This window comes from Symphalangus syndactylus, chromosome 6 (genome assembly GCF_028878055.3).
Source record: "Symphalangus syndactylus isolate Jambi chromosome 6, NHGRI_mSymSyn1-v2.1_pri, whole genome shotgun sequence".
Lineage (NCBI taxonomy): Eukaryota > Metazoa > Chordata > Mammalia > Primates > Hylobatidae > Symphalangus > Symphalangus syndactylus.
The window spans coordinates 141,699,294-141,720,129 of NC_072428.2; the positions used below are offsets into that span (position 1 = coordinate 141,699,294).

Below are 20,836 nucleotides of genomic sequence, written 5' to 3' on the forward strand. Positions count from 1 at the left end.
AAGACATGAATATACGTGAACATATATATGATATGTGAACATCAGGCAACAAAGGACTGTAGAGCTTTGAGAAGTGAGAAACAAGAGAGGTGAGCCCTACATATGCCCCAGCACACAACCATGAGAGAGTTTCCAGGCCATGGCATAGAGAGTGGCAACTGAGGCAGATCTCAGCTGACTCCTGAGTTGGAAAGAGAAAGTTAAGAGCCAGTAGAGAAAAAAGCAGCAAGGAATAACTGCACAGAATGCTGAGAGGAGACAGTTGCATAGGAAAGAACCCCAGAGGTCTATAGAGATCCCCTCTCAAGTATTCACCAGATAACTGATCAGCATATGCACATGAGGAAACTATGAGAATCCAGAAAAAGGACCATCAGAAAGAATGGGAGGGAACAGGGCCTGATACTCATACAAAGCCAGGAATACTATCTGTTCCCACTAGCCAAACTGGGAAAACTATTAATTCATGGAACATTCAACAGAGTCCACAGAAAGTCTTGCCTCAGTGGTGAGGAATAATTAGTCCTGGACTAAGCACTCCTTCATATCTGTCTAATAAATCATAAAAACAAAACCCAAAAGAATGAAACTGTTTATAAGTAACTCAACTACATCTCAAAACAAAGCTCAAGAAGATTTATAGAATAAAGAAAATAGCTAGAACCCAAGGTAAATTTTACAACTAAATAAAGATTATCAGACATAAAAAGCAGCAGACAATCATGATGCAAACTGAAAATAATCAATCAAAACTGACCCAGAACTTAAATAGATGTTAAAATTAGCAGAGGAGGACATTAAAACTGTTTTCATACATGTATCCCATATAATCAAAAAGTTAAATAGAGACATGGGAGATAAACAAGAAAAGCCAAAATCAAACTTTCAAAGACAAAAACATTTGAGATGAAAATTACATTGCATGAGCTAAAGCAGATCAGAAACTGCAGAAGATTAGCAAACTTGAAGATATAAGAACAGACACTAGCTAAAGTACAAAAAGAAAAAAAAACCGGCTAGCCATATGTAGAAAGCTGAAACTGGATCCCTTCCTTACACCTTATACAAAAATTAATTCAAGATGGATTAAAGACTTCAATGTTAGACCTAAAACCATTAAAATCCTACAAGAAAACCTAGGCAATACCATTCAGGACATAGGCGTGGGCAAGGACTTCATGTCTAAAACACCAAAAGCAATGGCAACAAAAGCCAAAATTGACAAATGGGATCTCATTAAACTAAAGAGCTTCTGCACAGCAAAAGAAACTACCATCAGAGTGAACAGGCAACCTACAGAATGGGAGAAAATTTTTGCAACCTACTCATCTGACAAAGGGCTAATATCCAGAATCTACAATGAACTCAAACAAATTTACAAGAATAAAACAAACAACCCCATCAAAAAGTGGACAAAGGACATGAACAGACACTTCTCAAAAGAAGACATTTATGCAGCCAAAAAACACATGAAGAAATGCTCATCATCACTGGCCATCAGAGAAATGCAAATCAAAACCACAGTGAGATACCATCTCACACCAGTTAGAATGGCCATCATTAAAAAAGCAGGAAACAACAGGTGCTGGAGAGGATGTGGAGAAATAGGAACACTTTTACACTGTTGGTGGGACTGTAAACAAGTTCAACTATTGTGGAAGTCAGTGTGGCGATTCCTCAGGGATCTAGAACTAGAAATACCATTTGACCCAGCCATCCCATTACTGGGTATATACCCAAAGGACTATAAATCATGCTGCTATAAAGACACATGCACACGTATGTTTATTGCGGCACTATTCACAATAGCAAAGAGTTGGAATCAACCCAAATGTCCAACAACGATAGACTGGATTAAGAAAATGTGGCACATATACACCATGGAATACTATGCAGCCATAAAAAATGATGAGTTCATGTCCTTTGTAGGGACATGGATGAAACTGGAAAACATCATTCTCAGTAAACTATTGCAAGGACAAAAAACCAAACACCGCATGTCCTCACTCATAGGTGGGAATTGAACAATGAGAACTCATGGACACAGGAAGGGGAACATCACACTCCGGGGACTGTTGTGGGGTGGGGGGAGGGGGGAGGGACAGCATTAGGAGATATACCTAATGCTAAATGATGAGTTAATGGGTGCAGGAAATCAACATGGCACATGGATACATATGTAACAAACCTGCACATTGTGCACATGTACCCTAAAACCTAAAGTATAATTAAAAAAAAAAAAAAAAAAGATCTTTGTGCCTCCAGTACCCAGCACAGTGCTTAATAAATGTTTGTTGAATGAAAAAAAAAAAAAAAAAAAAAAAAAAAAAAAGAAAAAAAAATCTTAAAAAGTGATTTTTAAAAAGCATCAGTGAGCAGTCAGGCAACTTCAAATGTCCTAATAATATACAGGTAACTGGAGTCCCCAAAGGAGAGAAGAGAGGAAGAGAAAAAAAATACTTGAAGAAACAACTGCTGAAAACGTTCTAGCCATAAAAAGACCTATTAACTCACGGATCCAAGAAACTCAGCAAACCCCAAGCAAAAGAAACATGAAGAAAATTACACTAAGCGATAACGTAATCGAATTGTTCAAAATCAGGGAAACACTATTAATAGCAGCTGTATAAAAAGACATTACCTATAGAAGAACAAACATAAGAACAACATCAGATTTTTGTTGAGAAACAATGCAAGTGAGAAGACAGCGGTACATCTCTAAAATTCTAGAAGAAATAAGGCCAACTAGAATTCTATGCCTGGCAAAAATATCTTTCAAAAATGAAGGTGAAATAAAGGCACACCAGAAACATAAATAATGAAATAATTCATCACCAGGAGACCTTTGCTGCAAGAAATGTTAAAGGATATTCTTCAGAAAGAAAATGATGTCAGATGAAAATCTGGATCAATATGAAGGAATAAAGAGCACAAAAGTGGTAACTATATGAGCAAACATCTTTTAAATTTTTTATTATTTAAATCTCCAAGAGATATATGTTTAATAAAAAACAGCAAAATATTACAGAGTTTATAACATATGTAAAAGTCAAATGCATGGCAGCAATAGCACAAAGTGCAGGAGGGAGGAAAAGAAAGTAAATGAAGGAATGCTTTTATTATAGATGAAGTGTACAATATTACTTGAAGGTAGACCTCTGCTAAATATACACTATAATCCTAAAGCAACCACAAAAATAATTTTTAAAAATAGGTAAAAGTAATAAAAAGAGGCAAACTGGAATCATAATAATGTAGACTGGGCATGGTGGCTCACGCCTGTAATCCCAGCACTTTGGGAGGCCAAGGTAAGCGGATCACAAGGTCAGGAGATTGAGACCATCCTGGCCAACATGGTGAAACCCCGTCTCTAATAAAAATACAAAAATTAGCTGGGTGTGGTGGTGCATGTCCGTAATCCCAGCTACTCAGGAGACTGGGGCAGGAGAATCGCTTGAATCCAGAAGGCGGAGACTGCAGTGAGCCGAGATAGCGCCACTGCACTCCAGCCTGGCAACAGAGCGAGACTCTATCTCAAAAATAAATAAATAGATAAATAAATAAATAAATAAATAAATAAAGTAAAAGAATGCAAGAAGACCAGGTGCAATGGCTCATACCTGTAATCCCAGCACTCTGGGCGGCCAAGGCAGGATACTCACTTGAGCTCAGGAGTATGAGACCAGCCTGGGCAACATAGTGAGACCCCATATATAAAAAAATAAAACAAAGTAGCCAGGTGTGGTGGTGCACAACTGTGGTCTCCACCATTGGAAGGCTGAGGTAGATCACTTGAGCCTAGCAGGTCAAGGCTGCAGTAAGGTATGATCACACCACTGCACTCCAGCTTGGGTGACAGAGCAAGACCCCATCTTGGCAGGTGGGGGATGCAAGAGAAATGATGCAAGGAACAGATAGAGACAAATAGAAAACATATAAGAAGACAATCACATTAAATGTACATGGTCTAAATATCCCCAATGAAAAAGCAGAGGTTTTAGACCATATACATTTAATGTGATTGTCTTCTTATATGTTTTTATCAGAGAAATAAAACTATCGCCTTCAAGAAACACAAGTTAAATACAAAGATGCAAACAGGTTAAAATAAAAGAATGGAATAATATACACCATGCTTACGCTAGTCAAGAGAAAGCTAGAGTGGAAATACTAATATCAGGCAAAGCATATTTCAGAGTTAAACACAACATTTTTCCACTACTTGCAGTCAAAAGTATCGTTAACACTCTCTTTACTCTGCTCAAAGTTACAAAGTTCTTTTGTACGAACATTAGAACACTTATCACAGCCTGCCTATAATGGAGAATAATTCAGTGTTATATACTATACAACACTCTTGTCCATTAGACAGAAATATGTAGCATTTGAGCCACCTTCCAATTATAAAACTCTATGCAAACAAAAATTAACAAAGCAGATGACACGATTATATTATCCTGTGAAGGAGGGTCTGTCTGTTTGCACAGTTGGTCCTAGGCTGGCTTCTGAGAACTTGAATTTCAAGAGGGTTCCCTAACTGGTAATCATGGTTTACTGTATCTAGACTATGGAAATAATGTGGCTTATCCTGCTATTCTTTTTATGAGTCTGGAAATTTCACACATGCTAGGCAGAGTACACCTACGTAACCAGTCTAGATAAAAACTGTTTCTTGGGCAGTCACATATGTTGTTGTATTTTCCTTAAGGGGGAAAGAAGGCAGTCTGTGTGATCCTCATGGAAGGCACAGCACATAAGGAAGCCAGTACATGGATTTTTCCAGACTCTGTCAGTGTCTTCTGCCATTGAGATCTTTCTACTATATATCCATACTATGTTACAGTAATAAATCTTAGCCATTACAACCCTAAGCTGATCCCATGAGTCCTTCTAGCAAATCTCCAAACATAGAGGCAGTCTTGTGGACCTCTAACACAAATATAGGGTTGTGATCTCTTAAGGTTTATCCTTCCTCTTAAACTATAAAGAGCTGGCTGGGCACAGTGGCTCACGCTTGTAATGCCAGCACTTTGGGAGGCCGAGGCGGGTGGATCATGAGGTCAAGAGATTGAGACCATCCTAGCCAACATGGCGAAACCCCGTTTCTACTAAAACTACAAAAATTAGCTGGACGTGGTGGCACACATCTGTAGTCCCAGCTACTCGGGAAGCTGAGGCAGGAGAGTCGCTTGAACCAGGGAGGCAGAGGTTGCAGTAAGCCGAAATCGCGCCACTGCACTCCAGCCTGGTGACAGAGCGAAACTTCATCTCAAAAAAAAAGAAAAAAACTATAAAGGGCTGGACGCAGTGGCTCACGCCTATAATACTAGCACCTTGGCAGGCCCAGGTGGGAGAATTGCTTGGGCCCAGGAATTGAGACCAACCTGGACAACAGAGCAAGACCCTGTCTCTTAAAAAAAAAAAAAAAAAAAAGAAAAGTTGGCTGGGTGTGATGGATCACGCCTGTAGTCCCAACACTTTGGGAGGCCGAAGTGGGCAAATCACAAGGTCAGGAGTTCGAGACCAGCCTGGCCAACATGGTGAAACCCCATCTCTACTAAAAAAAAAAATACAAAACATTCGCTGGGCATGGTGGTGGGCACCTGTAATCCCAGTACTTGGAAGGCTGAGGCAGGAGAATCACTTGAACCCAGGAGGCAGAGGTTGCAGTGAGCCGAGATCATGCCACTGCATTCCAGCCTGGTGACAGTGTGAGACTCCATCTCAAAAAAATAAAAAAGAAAAGAAAAGAAAAGTTAGCCAGGTGTGGTGGCACGCATTTGTGATCCCAGCTACTCTAGAGGCTGAGACAGGAGGACTGCTTGAGCCTAAGAAGTCAAGGTTGCAGTAAGCCATGATTGTGCCACTGCATTCCAGCTTAAACAACTGAGATGCTGTCTCTTAAAAACATAAGTGGAAGCAAACAACTATAGGGGAAAATGAGGGATACATACTTTAAGAATTTTTAAAAATTTACATAGAAAAACACTAAGATTCTATAGAAAATAAAACGGTATTAAATAACATTATTTATAAAACATATACTAGCAAATTACCTTACGTAAAGATCCAAGTCAGTAACTTAAAGGATCTTACATAAAAGTACTTTCCATTGGTTGGAGGAGAGACTTTTACTATATATCATTTTTCAATTTTTTTAGACAAATTACATTTAAAAGTTTAAATTTGCTTATCTACATTCTTAATGTGAATTGCCACCTTACTATAGGAAGACTATTTTTGATTCTGCAGTCTACAAAAAGAACAAAAACATTAAAAACGTACAACTCTTCTCACAGAACTAAGTTGGTTTTACACAAAGACATCTGGCACAAAATACAATGAAATTTCAATATAGAATTACAGCAGGGGATGAGGGTGGAGAAGGAAGAGATTACCAATTCTAAGAGGGGAGACAACAGAAGTATTTTTTTAATGCCTTATTTTAAGAGTAAAACACCTGTTTTTTTTGTTTTTTTGAGATAGAGTCTTAGGCGGGAGTGTAATGGAACGATCTTGGCTCACTACAATCTCTGCCTCCAGGATTCAAGTGATTCTCCTGCCTCAGCCTCTCGAGTAGCTGGGATTACAGGCACACATCACCACGCCAAGCTAATTTTTGTATTTTTACTAGAGACGGGCTTTCACCACATTGGCCAGGCTGGTTTCAAACTCCTGACCTCAGCCTCAGCCTCCCAAAGTGCTAGGATTACACGCGTGAGCCACCATGCCCAGCCAACACTGAACATTTTATTCAGAACTAGTTAAGAAAACAGAAATATACATTGGGGGTTTATGGATTACTTCTTTTGGGAGGTCAATACTGGGAATACGAAAGAAAGGACCTTCCTTTCCCTTTCCCTTTCTTTCATTCATTCTTTCATTTTGAGAAGGAGTCCTGCTCTGTTGCCCAGGATGGAGTGCAGTGGCGAAAACTCAGCTCACTGCAACCTCCATCTCCTGGGTTCAAGCAATTCTCCTGCCTCAGCCACTCAAGTAGCTGAGATTACAGGCACGCACCACCACACATGGTTAATTTTTATATTTTTTTAGTAGAGATAGGGTTTTGCCATGTTGGCTAGGCTGGTCTCGAACTCCTGACCTCAGGTGATCCACCCACCTCAGCCTCCCAAAGTGCGGGATTACAGGCATGAGCCACCGCGTCTGGCCAAGAAAGGAGCTTTAGATAAATAAAATGATTAAACATTTGTAGCATGTAGAATGAAACTATTCCCTCAGTAATACTCAAATTATCCAGATTTCCAAGATGTTGGTAGCACCGAGAGCTTCAAAAGGGAAATTAAAAGAAAAACGACGTTACCCTTCCTGAAACACAGATTCACTGTTTGCCATATTCTTTTCTCTAGTAAAAGATGAATAAAGTTTCCCCTGGAAAAACTAAAAACAATCTGAGGTATATTTCAGAGAAAACAAAATTGCTTGATAAAAATGCCATGTTAACAAGTGAGGAAATTATTTTAAATATATTAATTTTAACACAGGAATAATATGTCAAACCAGGATTTCTCAACCTCAGCACTACTGACATTTTAAGCTGTATAGTTTCTGGTGTGGGAGGCTGTCCTGTATATTGTAGAATGTTTAGTAGCAGCCCTGGCCTCTCCCCAAGAGGCCAGTAGGACCTACCTCCTCATTCAAGCTAATGCACTAAATTTTGCCCTTCATTGACAAATCCCATTAATGCATGTATTTATCCCATTAGTGACTCTCTTGTGTTCCAGGTACTTTGTTAGGCACCAGAGAAAATATGATAAAGCAAAACAGCTATTTTCCTCACGCTCATGGTGCTTACAGCCATGGTGGGAAAAATCCATAGAAAAAGACTCACATACACAAATGCAGACAGAATAAAAAACTCACACAAACAAATGTTGCAGATGTTGTTAAGTTACATAAAGGAGATATATATATGCATGGCTGTGCATGGTGGCTCATGCCTGTAATCTTAGCACTTGGGGAGGCCAAGGCAGGCGGATCACTTGAGGCCAGGAGTTCAAGACCAGCCTGGCCAACATGGCGAAACCCTGTCTCTACTAAAAATACAAAAATTAGCCAGGCGTGGTGGTGCATGCCTATGATCTCAGCTACTTGGGAGACTGAGGTGGGAGGATCACTTGGGCCCAGGAGGCAGAGGGTGCAGTGAACTGAGATTGTGCCACTGCAATCTCAGCCTAGGAGACAGACAGAGACTATGTCTCCAAAAAAAAAAAAAAGAGAGAGAGAGAGAGAAAGACATACATATTCAACTGAGAATGTATAATAAAGCTACATACTCAAACATTTCTTATTAAAAGATGTGCACAATCAAAAAATTTACAAAGTACTGCAACCCCTCACCTAAGCTTTATAGTATCTCATTCCCTTCCATTTTCTTTGATTAAAAAGCCTAATTCTAACTTTGGTTTATTTCAATATCTAGTTTCTATGGCTCTCATAGGTTTAAAAAAACAGGCTCTCCCCAAAAGTAAAATGATCTAATTAGAAGTAGTACATGATTTCCGCAACCATTTTTGAATCTCAACCGAAATTATCAAAATTTAAGCAAATAAAATTTCACCCTCTCTAATAAAAATACTGAATGTCTAATAAATGCGCTTAAACCAGAGCTCTTTAGAATATTTTAAACATATCAGAAAATTCCATGTTCAAGTTTCTTTTAAGGTGACAAACATGAGAGTTTTTCATTTTTACAACCTTCACTATTTCTGACAATAAAATATCAATATAAAGAGTTCAAAACATCTGTTTTCAAAATGTTCAACCCCCTAGGACATGTTTCTTTGAAAAGTCACTGCATTCTCAATGTTGAAATGTCATCTTTATCTTGAAGGGGCAGGTTAAATGTTTGTTTTCTTTGAAAATAGAGCTAGGTATCAGAATATACTCAGCTACATAACAAAGGTCAGCAAATTTAATTTTTTATTTTTTATTTTAATAGAGACGAGATCTCACTATGTTGCTCAGGCTGGTCTCAAACTCCTGGGCTCAAGAAATCCTCCCATCTTGGCCTCCCAACATGCTAGAATTACAGGTGGGAGGCACTGCACCTAGCCAAGGTCAGCAAATTTAGAACATCTACGTTTTGAAAAAATAAAAATGTCTTCTAAGTTCAATAGCTATATATCGCCCCTAGGGAAACTTCTGTGATAGCAGAAATTTTCCTTGGCTCCTCCTTCCCAATCATTTCTGTAGAACTGTAAAGATTTGCTCTATTTAGAGATTAAGCATATAAACTTTCATGTAATTAGCCATACTGATAACCTCCAGTAACACTTTTGGGTACTTCGAACTTATTTGCTGCCTATGAATGGTTCCATGAATGATCTTCAGTGCTATTAATTAGTCTACAAATATTCACTGAGTAATAACCAAAACAGAAAAAAACCCTATCCAAATGGCACTAGTATACTAGTGAGAGGGAGATGAACAATAAGTAAGATTACGTGAATATACACTGTCAGAGGTGATAAGTATGAAAAAGAAAACAAAAAAACAGATATTATGGGAAGAGAAGGCATCTGAAATCTTTGACAGCAAGCCTAGCAAAGGCCTCACTGTAAAGTCACGCTTGAATAAATACATAAAGGATATGAGGGGGCAACGCATGCATTATGAAAGGCCCTGAGGTGGATCTGTGTCTCCGTACTTGAGTAAGACCAATGAGGTCAGTGTGGCTGAAGGAAGTAAATAAACAAACAGTTATAGTGAAAGATGTCTGAGAAGTACACGTGAGGGGTGGTGAAGATCATGTAGAGCCTTACAGGTTAGTAAGGAATCTGTTTTTTATTCTCAGAATAAAATGGGAAGTCACTGAAGAGTGTTAAGTAGAGCAGTGACGTGACTGGACAATCTGTATTTATTTACATCAGTATGGACTCGTGTACTTATTCTACGGATGAAAATGCAGTATTATCATTATTTTTGTGGTTGCTAAAATTGGTCCAGTTCTTAGGAGCTCCTTCAGGTAGGTTCCCGTGCTTTGAACAGGTTTTCATCTTTTTAAGCACTTCATTACTTTCTGGCACCACAAGATGATCTAGGCTTACCTTGTATTTTCTCTGTACCAGTCCTGTAAGGAACTACTTCTCAAGGAGCCCTGGTTCCTTTCATTGAAGAGCAATGGTTAGAAAACAAGATCTAAGCACTAGGTATTCTCAGTGCTACTGGGGTGTCATTGTTTCTATGCCCTCTCAGGGGATAGAGGTAGGAAATACACATATTCAAATTAACTCATACATATGCACACATCTATATTTCTGTATGTCTGTGTAAATATTAAAAACCATGAGTTTATTCTCATACTTCTGATCTCAACACTACAGCATGACTGTACAGTTCTTTTTGTCTCTAGTTTTATGTTATTTAATCAAGACACCATTTTCTACAGTTACTTAGGTGAGTTCTTCCCTTCCCTATCCCCTTTTATGTGAATTTTACAATTCCTTTTTGGGTTCTCCTGCATCTGGGTTGGTGGTAATTGCTTATTTGGTCTCCCACATCCTGGTTGGTGGCAATTGCATAGAAGCATTTAAAACATTCCTATGGTTCTAAGAATCAGAGTTATACTAACAAATATACTCTGAGAAGTGCCACTCACATTTCATCCATGCTACACAGATCTCCACTCCCTTCTTCTCCCTCCCACTCCCTATAGGTAACCAATCTCTAGTTTCTGATTTATCTGCATGGTACTCCATTATATGGATATATGGATGTAACACAGTTTATTCAACCATTCTCCTCTGTGTGGGCATTTAGTTTGTTTCCAATATTTCACAAATTAAATAATACTATAATTAATAACATTAAGTAATACATAATTTGTATTGTTAGAGGCATATTCAGGATAGATTCCTAGAATAATTGAGAGGTAAATGCATACAGTTTGTTAGGTATCACCAAATTTCCCTCCAAAAGACATGTACCAATTTGCATCTGCAGCAGCAAAGAATGAGAGTACCTGTTTCCCCACAGCCTTGTCAACAAATGTGTTGTTTTATGTTTGAACTTTTGCCAGTGAGACAAGTCTTCCTTTCTTGAGACAAAGTTCTAGCTAACTGGTCCATCTTGTGCCTATTTGATAATGAAGAATAATGAACAAAAGCCAGGCGTAGTGGCACATGCCTATAATCCCAGCACTTCGGGAGGATAAGGTGGGAGGATCGCTTGAGCTCAGGAGATCGAGACTAGCCTGGACAACAGAGCAGAACCTAGTCTCTACAAAAAATTTAAAAACTAGCTAGGCAAGGTGGCGCATGCCTGTGGTCCCAGATATTCGGGAGGCTTGGGGGAGGAACGTTTGAGCCTGGGAAGCCAAGGTTGCCAATGAGCCGTGATCACGCCACTGCTCTCCAGCCTGGACAACAGGGTGAGACCCTGGAAATAAGGAAGGAAAGAAGAGGAAGGAAGGAAGGAAGGAAGGAAGGAAGGAAGGAAGGAAGGAAGGAAGGAAGGAAGGAAGGAAGGGAGGGAGGGAGGGAGGGAGGGAGGGAGGGAGGGAAGGGGAAGGAAAGAAGAGGGAGGGAGGGAAGGAGGGAGGGAAGGAGGGAGGAAGGGAGGGGAGAAGGAAGGAAGGACAAAATAAAAAACCGTACAAATGGCGACACAAAACTGACACTCCTGTGAGTTTTGAGTGATTCAATCTAGTGGAGAGGTAAAGGTTTGACAGACTTACCACTAGGTCCCTTCTAATCCCCACACGGTCTACCAACTCCAAGTACTCAATCTGCATTTAACTTGCTTAGGCCCACCAAATTCTAATGCCTAAACAAAGTCAGAAGGGTTGCAATGTCTCCTAAAGCCTTGTGATTCCTCTGTTAGTGGGAGGACACAGTCTTCATCTCTAAATACCACTTATTAATCAGTAAGAACAAAAATGGTAACTTCTGTCCAAAAGGGACAGAGTGAGGCAAGTTTTCTTTTAACTACCTTCCTACAAACAGAGGTAGGAAACATATGAACACATACAAACTCATGCAAATACATACACCTACATTTCTGTACTAAGTATCAAACACTATGAGTTTATATTGATTCCTCTGGTTCTAATCCACCACCAAAAAGCTCATTTAGCCTTTGTTACCTTCCCTGTAATACTTTTCACTGTCACAGAATAGCCCAAAATAAAAATTACTTTTATGAAGTAATTCATAAAAGACATGGTTTTCACTGAAATATCATTGTCTTAATCCAGTCTCTAAGAATGTTCAGGCTGGGGAAAATACTATTATGCATTAAACTGTTCAAAATTTGATGACATATATACTTTAATGCAAAATTTCCAAAACAAACACTCTGACTTCACTACTCGTGAGGTGATGCTTACTCATCTATGTAAATCAGGTCATTTTGATAATCCAAGTAAAGCTAATGTTCTAATGATTGAACTATTACTTGAATCTAAGTCCTTGTCTCAACTATACTTTTGAAAGCTTTGCCTACGTTCTATCTATTAAAGCCCATGTAGTTTCTAAGGTCAAAATTTCCAGTTTCAATATTCCATTGGAAGGGCTGTCTCACTTCTCCCAAATATACTTGTTAAAAACCAAAGGGGCCGGGCACAAGTTGCTTACACCTGTAATCGCAGCATGTCAGGAGGCCGAGGTGGGCAAATCACCTGAGGTCAGGAGCTCAAGATCAGGCTGGCCAACGTGGTGAAACCCTATCTCTACTAAATATACAAAAATTAGCCGGTGTGGTGGCACGAGCCTATAATCCCATCTACTCAGGAGGCTGAGGCGGCAGAATCGCTTGAACCCGGGAAGCAGAGGTTGCAGTGAGCTGAGATCATGCCACCGCACTCCAGCCTGGGCAACAGGGCAAAATTCCTCTCAAAAACAAAAAAACAAACAAAAAAAAAAACAGGAAGGCCAGGCACAGTAGCTCACATCTAAAATCCCAGCACTTTGGGAAGCCAAGAAGAGAAGAGAGGATCCCTTGGGTCCAGGAGTTTGAGACCAGCCTGGGCAACATGGTGAGACCCCATCTCTACATTTTAAGAAAAAAGAAAAAGAAAAGAAATTTGTACACAGCAAAGCAGTATTACTTCATAGAGTTTGCTGTCTTTATAGATGGGAGGTAGCTGTTTCATTTGTATTTGTTTCAAAATTACATGAAAATCACAGGAAAAGCTCTGAAAAATGGCAGACTATGCACATATTACTTTGATACAATGCAATAAAGATGAACTGAACTGCCGACTGAACTAAAAATAGTTTTTTAATCACTTTTTAAAATATCAAACAGAGGTAGTCCACATTATGGGCTAATGACCTTCAAATCTTTTCAAATATTTTCTCTCATTTTAAATCATTATCAAATAGTTTGGTCTTAAAAAGTAACCACATGAATGTATAAGCATAGGGCAAAATTTTCATTTCTAAAATTTTAATTTCTAATTTAAATGTAAACTACTTATTTTAAAAGATTCAAGTTCACTGAATAACATACTACATTCCAATGGCTTACAAAAAATTTTTTTTTTTTTTTGAGGCAGGGTCTCACTCCAGCACCCAGGCTGGAGTATGGAGTGCAGTGGTGCAATCATGGCTCACTGCAACCTCAATCTACTGGACTCAAGCAATCCTCCCACCTCAGCACCCCAAGTTGCTGGGTCTACACATGTGCACCAGCATGCCTGGCTAATTTTTGCATAAAATAATTTTTTTTTTTTTTTTTTTTTTTTTAATTAAACGGAGTCTCTGTCGCCCAGGCTGGAGTGCAATGGCGCAATCTTGGCTACCTGCGACCTCCACCTCCCAGATTCAAGCAAATTCTCCTGCCTCAGTGTCCCAAGTAGCTGGGATTACAGTCGACTGCCACCATGCCTGGCTAATTTTTGTATTTTTGGTAGAGAAGGGGTTTTACCATGTTGGCCAGGCTAGTCTCAAACTCCTGACATCAAGTGATCCGCCTACCTCGGCCTCCCAAAGTGCTGGGATTACAGGTGTGAGCCACCGTACCCGGCCCAAAATTACTCTAAATAAAAATTAATAATTTCCTATTTTGAGAGCTTTTACACTATAGCAATCATTTAATAATCCTTTCAAGAGAACTTCTGATTAAAGTGAATGTTATAAAACTATGATTTAAATATTTGCTTTGTCTACTTACTTCTGTGCTCCCTGAGACAACAGCTTTGTCCACGTTCACTAACAATGGTTCTTCCATCTGGCATACTCCTAGTGACCACTCCACACAACGGTGATGAGCCCAACAAGTGCCTAAAATGGGAAAAATGAAAAGGAGCAAATGAGCAAACATTAAAAAAATTAAAGCTAATAAATAAAGACATAAAACTTCAAAATCGACTCTAATATGTAAATATACAATGGCACCCTATATTTGTGATACCAGTAAAGTGGCCCTTCTAAAAATGTGGACCAACCACTGAGTGCCAGTATCAGTATCAATCTGAAAAATTCTTAGAAATACAGAATCACTCTGGGTGCAGTGGCTCAATCCTGTAGTCTCAGCACTTTGGGAGGCCAAAGCTGGTGGATCTCTTGAGGCTGGAAACTTAAGACCAGCCTGTCTAACATGGCAAAACCCTGTCTCTACAAATTAGCTGGGCATGGTGGCGCACGCCTGTAATTCCAGCTACTCAAGAGGCTGAGGCATGAGAATCGCTTGAACCCAGGGACAGAGGTTGCAGTGAGCTGAGATCGCGCCACTGCACTCCAGCCTATGCAACAGAGCAAGACTCTGTCTCAAAATAAAAACCAAAAAAAATGCAGAAGTGCAGATCACAACTGAGATCTATTGAATCAAAAACTCTTGCAGTGGGGCCCAGCAATCTGTGTTTGGTTCTGTTTTTTTTGTTTTGTTTTGTTTTGATTTTGAGGCAGGGTCTCACTTTTTTTATTGCCCAGGCTGAAGTTCAGTGGCATGAACACAGCTCACTGCAGCCTCAACCTCCAGAGTTCAAGCAATCCTCCTGCCTCAGCCTTGCCAAATAGCTGGGACTACAGGCACATGCCACCACAGTCAGCGAATTTTTTTCATTTTTTGTAGAGACAGGGTGTCACCATGTTGCCCAGGCTGGACTTGAACTCCTGAGTTCAAGCGATCCACCTACCTCAGCCTGCCAAATGCTGGGATTACAGCTGTGAGCCACCGTGCCCTGCCAGCAACCTATGTTTTAATAAGCCGTCTGGTTATTATGATGCACACACAAGTTTGAGAATCACTGAATTAGTGATTATTTCTTCAACAAACAAAATTAGTTTTTAGCCATTTTATTTAAATATTATATATGCATTTGGTATGTTTCTGGTATCTTTATACAAAACAAACAAAGCATTATTTAGTACTTTGTTGAGGTGATATACAAAGGAAATGTATAGAAAATAAACTACACATACACCCCTACTTCCCTCATCCCACAGTGAGAGCACATAGCAATGATTATTAACACTTCAGCCTTTAAATTATCCATCACATAACACTTGAACCACTATCAGTCAATCTGCAGTTCAACTATAGAATGAGATGTACTTTAAATTCCAGTGGCACCGTAACATGAGTGCTGAGTTACAATACTGTTATAAGATAATCTACCCGGCTAAGACCTATTTTCATTCATGCCCAAATAAAATAGACTCAGAATACCACATTCCCCAAGTTCTCACTTTAAAATTTTCTCCTTTAAAATTTTCTCTCTTTTCTCAATTGTCAGATCTCCACGGCACCGCTATCCACACAAGAATAAATACAAGTATTTTAAAAAGCATCCAGTCCGGTGGTGGTACTGTACAGATTTTAAATAAATTAGATAAACCTTATTAGACAACTTCTTTTACCTAACCAGGTATATTTAATAATGATTTTTTTATAGTATGATTCTAATTATTTCTAGACGAAAGGTATTTATTATTGAGGACATTAATAATGCATTAAAATTAAAATGCTTCCAGAATTAAGAGGCAGTTATTATTGAAAACATGCCCATACCTGTAGAATCAAATAAGGCTTGGACATCAATGGCATCTGGAAGCCCAACCAGACTGAGTTCATCCCACAGTTTACCAGCTTGATCATCTGAAGCTGTCTGGGTGCTTACACTTACACAAGATACTATATTCTGCTGAGGAGATCGTTCTCTGAAAATAAAATAAAATAGCTGTGAAAGTGAAAACAAGCAGAAAATTGTCTCACTTTTAACTGTTTAAATGCAATGTACTGCCAAATCAATTTTAATTTATCAGGTATTAACTGTCATAAAACAACTTTTAGAATTCATCTGTTAGTATTATCCATGGTATAATATTAAACTGGGTTGCCATATTATATCATATAAGTAACAAGTAAGAAAAAGAGTCTCCAAACCCACAGGGAAGTATTAAATTTTTAATTTGTTTTTCCATTCCATAATATAATGCTTTTAAAACCGACTCCCATATCCTAGTCAGGAATTGTATTTAACACATAAAATGAGTATTTCCTTTGGCTTTACTTAAATGCTTACAAAACAAATCTTGATCAAATCAGAAATGTTTAGTCTGCTGTATCTTGACTGAGGACTGCCACAACAGAGGTGGCAGTTAACTATGTAAAGAAAGGATACTTTCCAGGGAAAATGAAAACCCACTACAGAGTGTGAAAACAGAGGCAGGAGGAATGGAATGTATCAGCTGTAGCTTTCTTATGGTCCCGTCAACAAATCTCAACAGCTGGTCTGTGGCATGACGTTGCAAGCACTCTCAATCAACACTGTACCTCACAAATTGAAAGTAAAAAGCAAAAGCAAAATAGCTACCGAAGGCATGTAGAATAAGGAAGATAGTATAACAGCAAAAAAATATAGTCTAAAAAAAGAACATTGAATAAAGCAAACAACATATGGGAGATTTCAGGCTTTCAAGCTCTAACACTTTAGGTATTATTTAAGACCATTAAATAAAATGGCTATTGTACTTAATTATTAAATATGGGAAATCAGATGACTACCACTAAAACTTAAATCTTCTCCTAATACCATAGTATTTAACCTGATCATAATTCTGGATTAAATCACTATTGAATATAGATCATAACTCACTGCACTTCTGTATGCTGGATATTTATCATGATTCCTATTAAGAGAAAATCAGCACAATGACCAGGGTACTAAACATTTTTATACCTGGAATCATTGAAAGAAAAAAAGTATTAACATATTTCAATAAGTACATTTAAATATCAAACCATATAAAAATAACCAGTAATGTTTTTATATTCAGCATTAGAAATGCATAGACTTTTTAAGAAAGGTTTAGCATGCTATGCTAACTTTAAATTCTCATTTTAATAAATGCCCACAGTAAAATGAGAACAAATTCTTTCCTATAAGTATAATCTCTATTCCTACAAACATATTCTCCATTACAAATCATTGTTATCTTATTGGGAGAAAGAAAAAAAAGACAAACAGTTCATCTATAACTACTAAGTGTTGTTTTAACATACTGTTTTGCACTAGTATTTGATGAGGGAAAGGGGTGTAAAAAAACCAAGAGAATGACTAATTTATTACTAATCAGGTCCTAACCAGCAGCTTAATCAAATTCAACCTTCAAGTTTTGAGACTGGTTTGTATGTATATACCATGTCAGTAAGATATCAATGTCAACACTAAGGATGACAGCAGCCCAGCTTAGAAAGAGATATCAAGAGGAATCAGCTGAAATGCACACCCACAAAATTCTTAGTTATAAAACAAAAAAAAGGAAAAAAATTCTTGATTTTTTTTAGTTAGTGAAAATGAGAGGAAAGACATTTTCAAAACCTCCTTTGTAAAAATTTTTAAATTAACTAGCTATTTAAACTTCATTAGTAACATACATTTTATAAATATTTGAAATCATTACCAAGCTAAATTAATTGCCTACCCTTCAATGATGGCAAATTTTTAAGTGTACTTCATTAACTGGCATATTATCATTGCTTATTAAGTTGGTAAGCACTAAGTATATATAAAGACTTTCATTTAACAAAAGGCTATTTTTATATAATTATCTGAGCTCATAAGAATTTTCACTAAAAATTAATTTCACTTTTAAAACAAGGAAATGAAACCAATTCTATTTCTCAGGACAGGATTTTATATAATTGCCATTATTTAAGGCAGAACATGAGGATATAAGATACAGCCTGATTCAGTCCATTAAATTTGCTAATAGACATTTTAAGTTTGCTGGCCTTTTGATTATTTTATTAAGATGTGTGTACTCAACTGACAACTAAAGATAAGGCTATATAGCCTCCAAAACATCACAACTCTCCAAATATAGTACTTCTAAGTTTCCTTAAACTGTTCCACCTTAAATTCTTTTAAAAGATTCTCCCTCTTTTTATTGTTTCATTTCCTACTTCAGGTCTTCAAGGCATTGGCAGCAGGTCAAAACAAGGAGCCAATCAAATAAGTACAACACAACAATGATTTAGTACTTAAATTTGGATATAAGCCAGATAAGCACTTGAGTGATTACATCATAACCCTCAAGAAGCAGTGTTTGTTAGCTTTGCAAGCTAAATTAATTTTTACACGTTCTCATCAACTATAGAAACTTCTACTCCCTTAACCAGCACAGCCAAGTCTCCATATTAATATGGTCTTTAAACACAACTGTACAAAATATTTTAAACTATATTAGACAAGACCTTTAGGTATTTACAATGTGCACATGAATTAACATCATTACAAAAAAAAATCCTTAAAAAAGAAAAAAGCATCTTCTGGGAGGGAAGGCGGGGGAGGGAGGGAGGGAAGAATGTATAGGACAGTGCAACATTTTCTGAAGCACACAAACTTATATATAAATTAAATAAATTAAATGATTGAATGGATCAATGAATGAACGACACAAAAGACATGAGTAGTGAAAAATCAGTTCTGGATTTGCTATTGTATTATGTTATATTCTTACAATTAAAAGCTTATTTAGAGAAACAAAAGAAGGACTTCATTGATCTGTTTTATTAATATCTTCTTTCCATTTATAAATTCCATGAACTCCCTCCCTCTCACCTTGTGTTATGTTCTTTGAAGTTTTCTTCCAAAAGTTTAGTTTTGTGATCACACCGATTTCATATACAATTAATATAAACTTTTTTAAGAAGATGAAGAAAAATTTGTGAAAAGGATAGTTTGTTGGATTAATTGGGTTAATGGTGAGTCACAGTATCCCATAAAAGTGGAAAACAGGAGAAACTGTTCAATAAGAACAACCCCATTTGAAATTTATAAACATTATAATGAAAATAAATTATATGCAGTCTTAATCTATTCCAACAATTTAAATTCAAAGCTGCTTACTTTCTCTGTCCTCTTTGTTTTCGTGGTGCTGAGTTTTGCATTTTCTCATAGGTTCCACTGCTGTTGTCATCAATGTCCTTCTTGTTAGAAGGGTGGTTTCTCCATGGCAAGATAAATCCAGGCGTTACTCTGAATTGTTTTAAGTCTCCTTGTCCTAAGGAACTTTTCTCCCCACAGTAACAAAAAGCGCAGAGCTGTTCACTAGTAAAAATGAAATGTAAGTCAGAGAAGGAGAAAAGTAGCTTTATTCAACTGCTTTAAGCGATAACTATAGATACTTGTGCTTTTAAATTATGTCTAAAGCGCAAACTAAGCTTTTCAATCTATTTTCTATAGTCTATTCAGTGATTACCCATAAGAACAATTAAGTTTAATAATTATACATTTGGAATTCTACTTTTTCCATAGCATTTTAAAAAGTAGTACATATATCAAATCCAAAAAATTCTAGTTAGTACTTAGAAAAGTTATTTTCTTTTATATTTGACTAGAAAAAAATCCAAGTAAGAAAGCTAAAGATGGGGGCCAAGCACGGCGGCTCATGCCTGTAATCCCAGTACTCTGGGAGGCGGAAGTTCGAGACCAGCCTGTCCAACGTGGTGAAACCCCATCTCTACTAAAAATACAAAAATTAGCTGGGTGTGGTGGCACACCCCTGTAATCCCAGCTACTCAGGTGGCTGAGGCACCTCGCTTGCATCCGGGAGGTGGAGGTTGTAGTAAGCTGAGATCGAACCACTGCACTCCAGCCTGGGTGACAGAGCAAGACTCTGTCTCAGGAAAAAAAAAAAAAAATGTAAGCTAAAAATGGGAAAGAAAGTAGAGTTTAGTAGCCACCCAACTGCATGACAGCTCTGTAAAACATATGGTGACAGTTTTATTTAACCACTTGATGGAATGTTCATTATGCATGATATATATATACCACACACATGCATACACACGGGGAGATATAAAAATATAAACTTAAATAGTTCCTGGGTTGAGTGGTAGTAGATTTTTGGGGAAGCAGAAGAGCTGAACAGGAAGGAGGAAAGGGATGATTAGGAGCAAAGGGGATTTTTTAGGCCAGTGAAACCATTTTATATGATACTATAATGGTAGATACTGAGCACTAATGTAAACTATGGACTGTAGTTAAAAATAATGTATCCATATTGGTTTATCAACTGTAACACAGCACACAATACTAATCATGAGGGAAACTGCTGGGGGTAGAGGTGGGAGAATGAGCTCAATTTTTGTGTAAACCTAAAAATGCTCTAAGTCTATTAATGAAAAAAGAGAAAACATTAAAAAATTAAGAGACAACAAACAATATACACATATGGAATATACACTTACTAAGAGATCTTAGAAAGAATGAAATTAAAAGGACTGCTTCCTCTTGATTATATTTACACTTCACAAGATATTTACTGCTGCTATACCCAAATCCTCCTTCTTGGGCATTAAAGTTACCTCTACAGTATCTACCCCATGATCTTACATATCTTGCATTACCATATACCATAGAACTAAC

The 20,836-nt window shown here is 37.7% G+C and overlaps 1 protein-coding gene across 19 annotated transcripts in view; it reads right to left on the reverse strand.

The window, feature by feature from the left end:
• KMT2C (lysine methyltransferase 2C) overlaps positions 1–20,836 on the reverse strand; it is a 306,855-nt gene that overhangs the window by 164,383 nt on the left and 121,636 nt on the right. For all 19 annotated transcript variants that reach the window (XM_063641729.1, XM_063641734.1, XM_063641726.1 and 16 more), the window contains 3 exons: positions 19,316–19,516; positions 15,973–16,121; positions 14,134–14,243 (listed from right to left, as the gene is read on the reverse strand). In XM_063641729.1, coding sequence (XP_063497799.1) covers positions 14,134–14,243; positions 15,973–16,121; positions 19,316–19,516 — 460 coding nt within the window. The remainder of the gene's footprint in view (positions 1–14,133; positions 14,244–15,972; positions 16,122–19,315; positions 19,517–20,836) is intronic.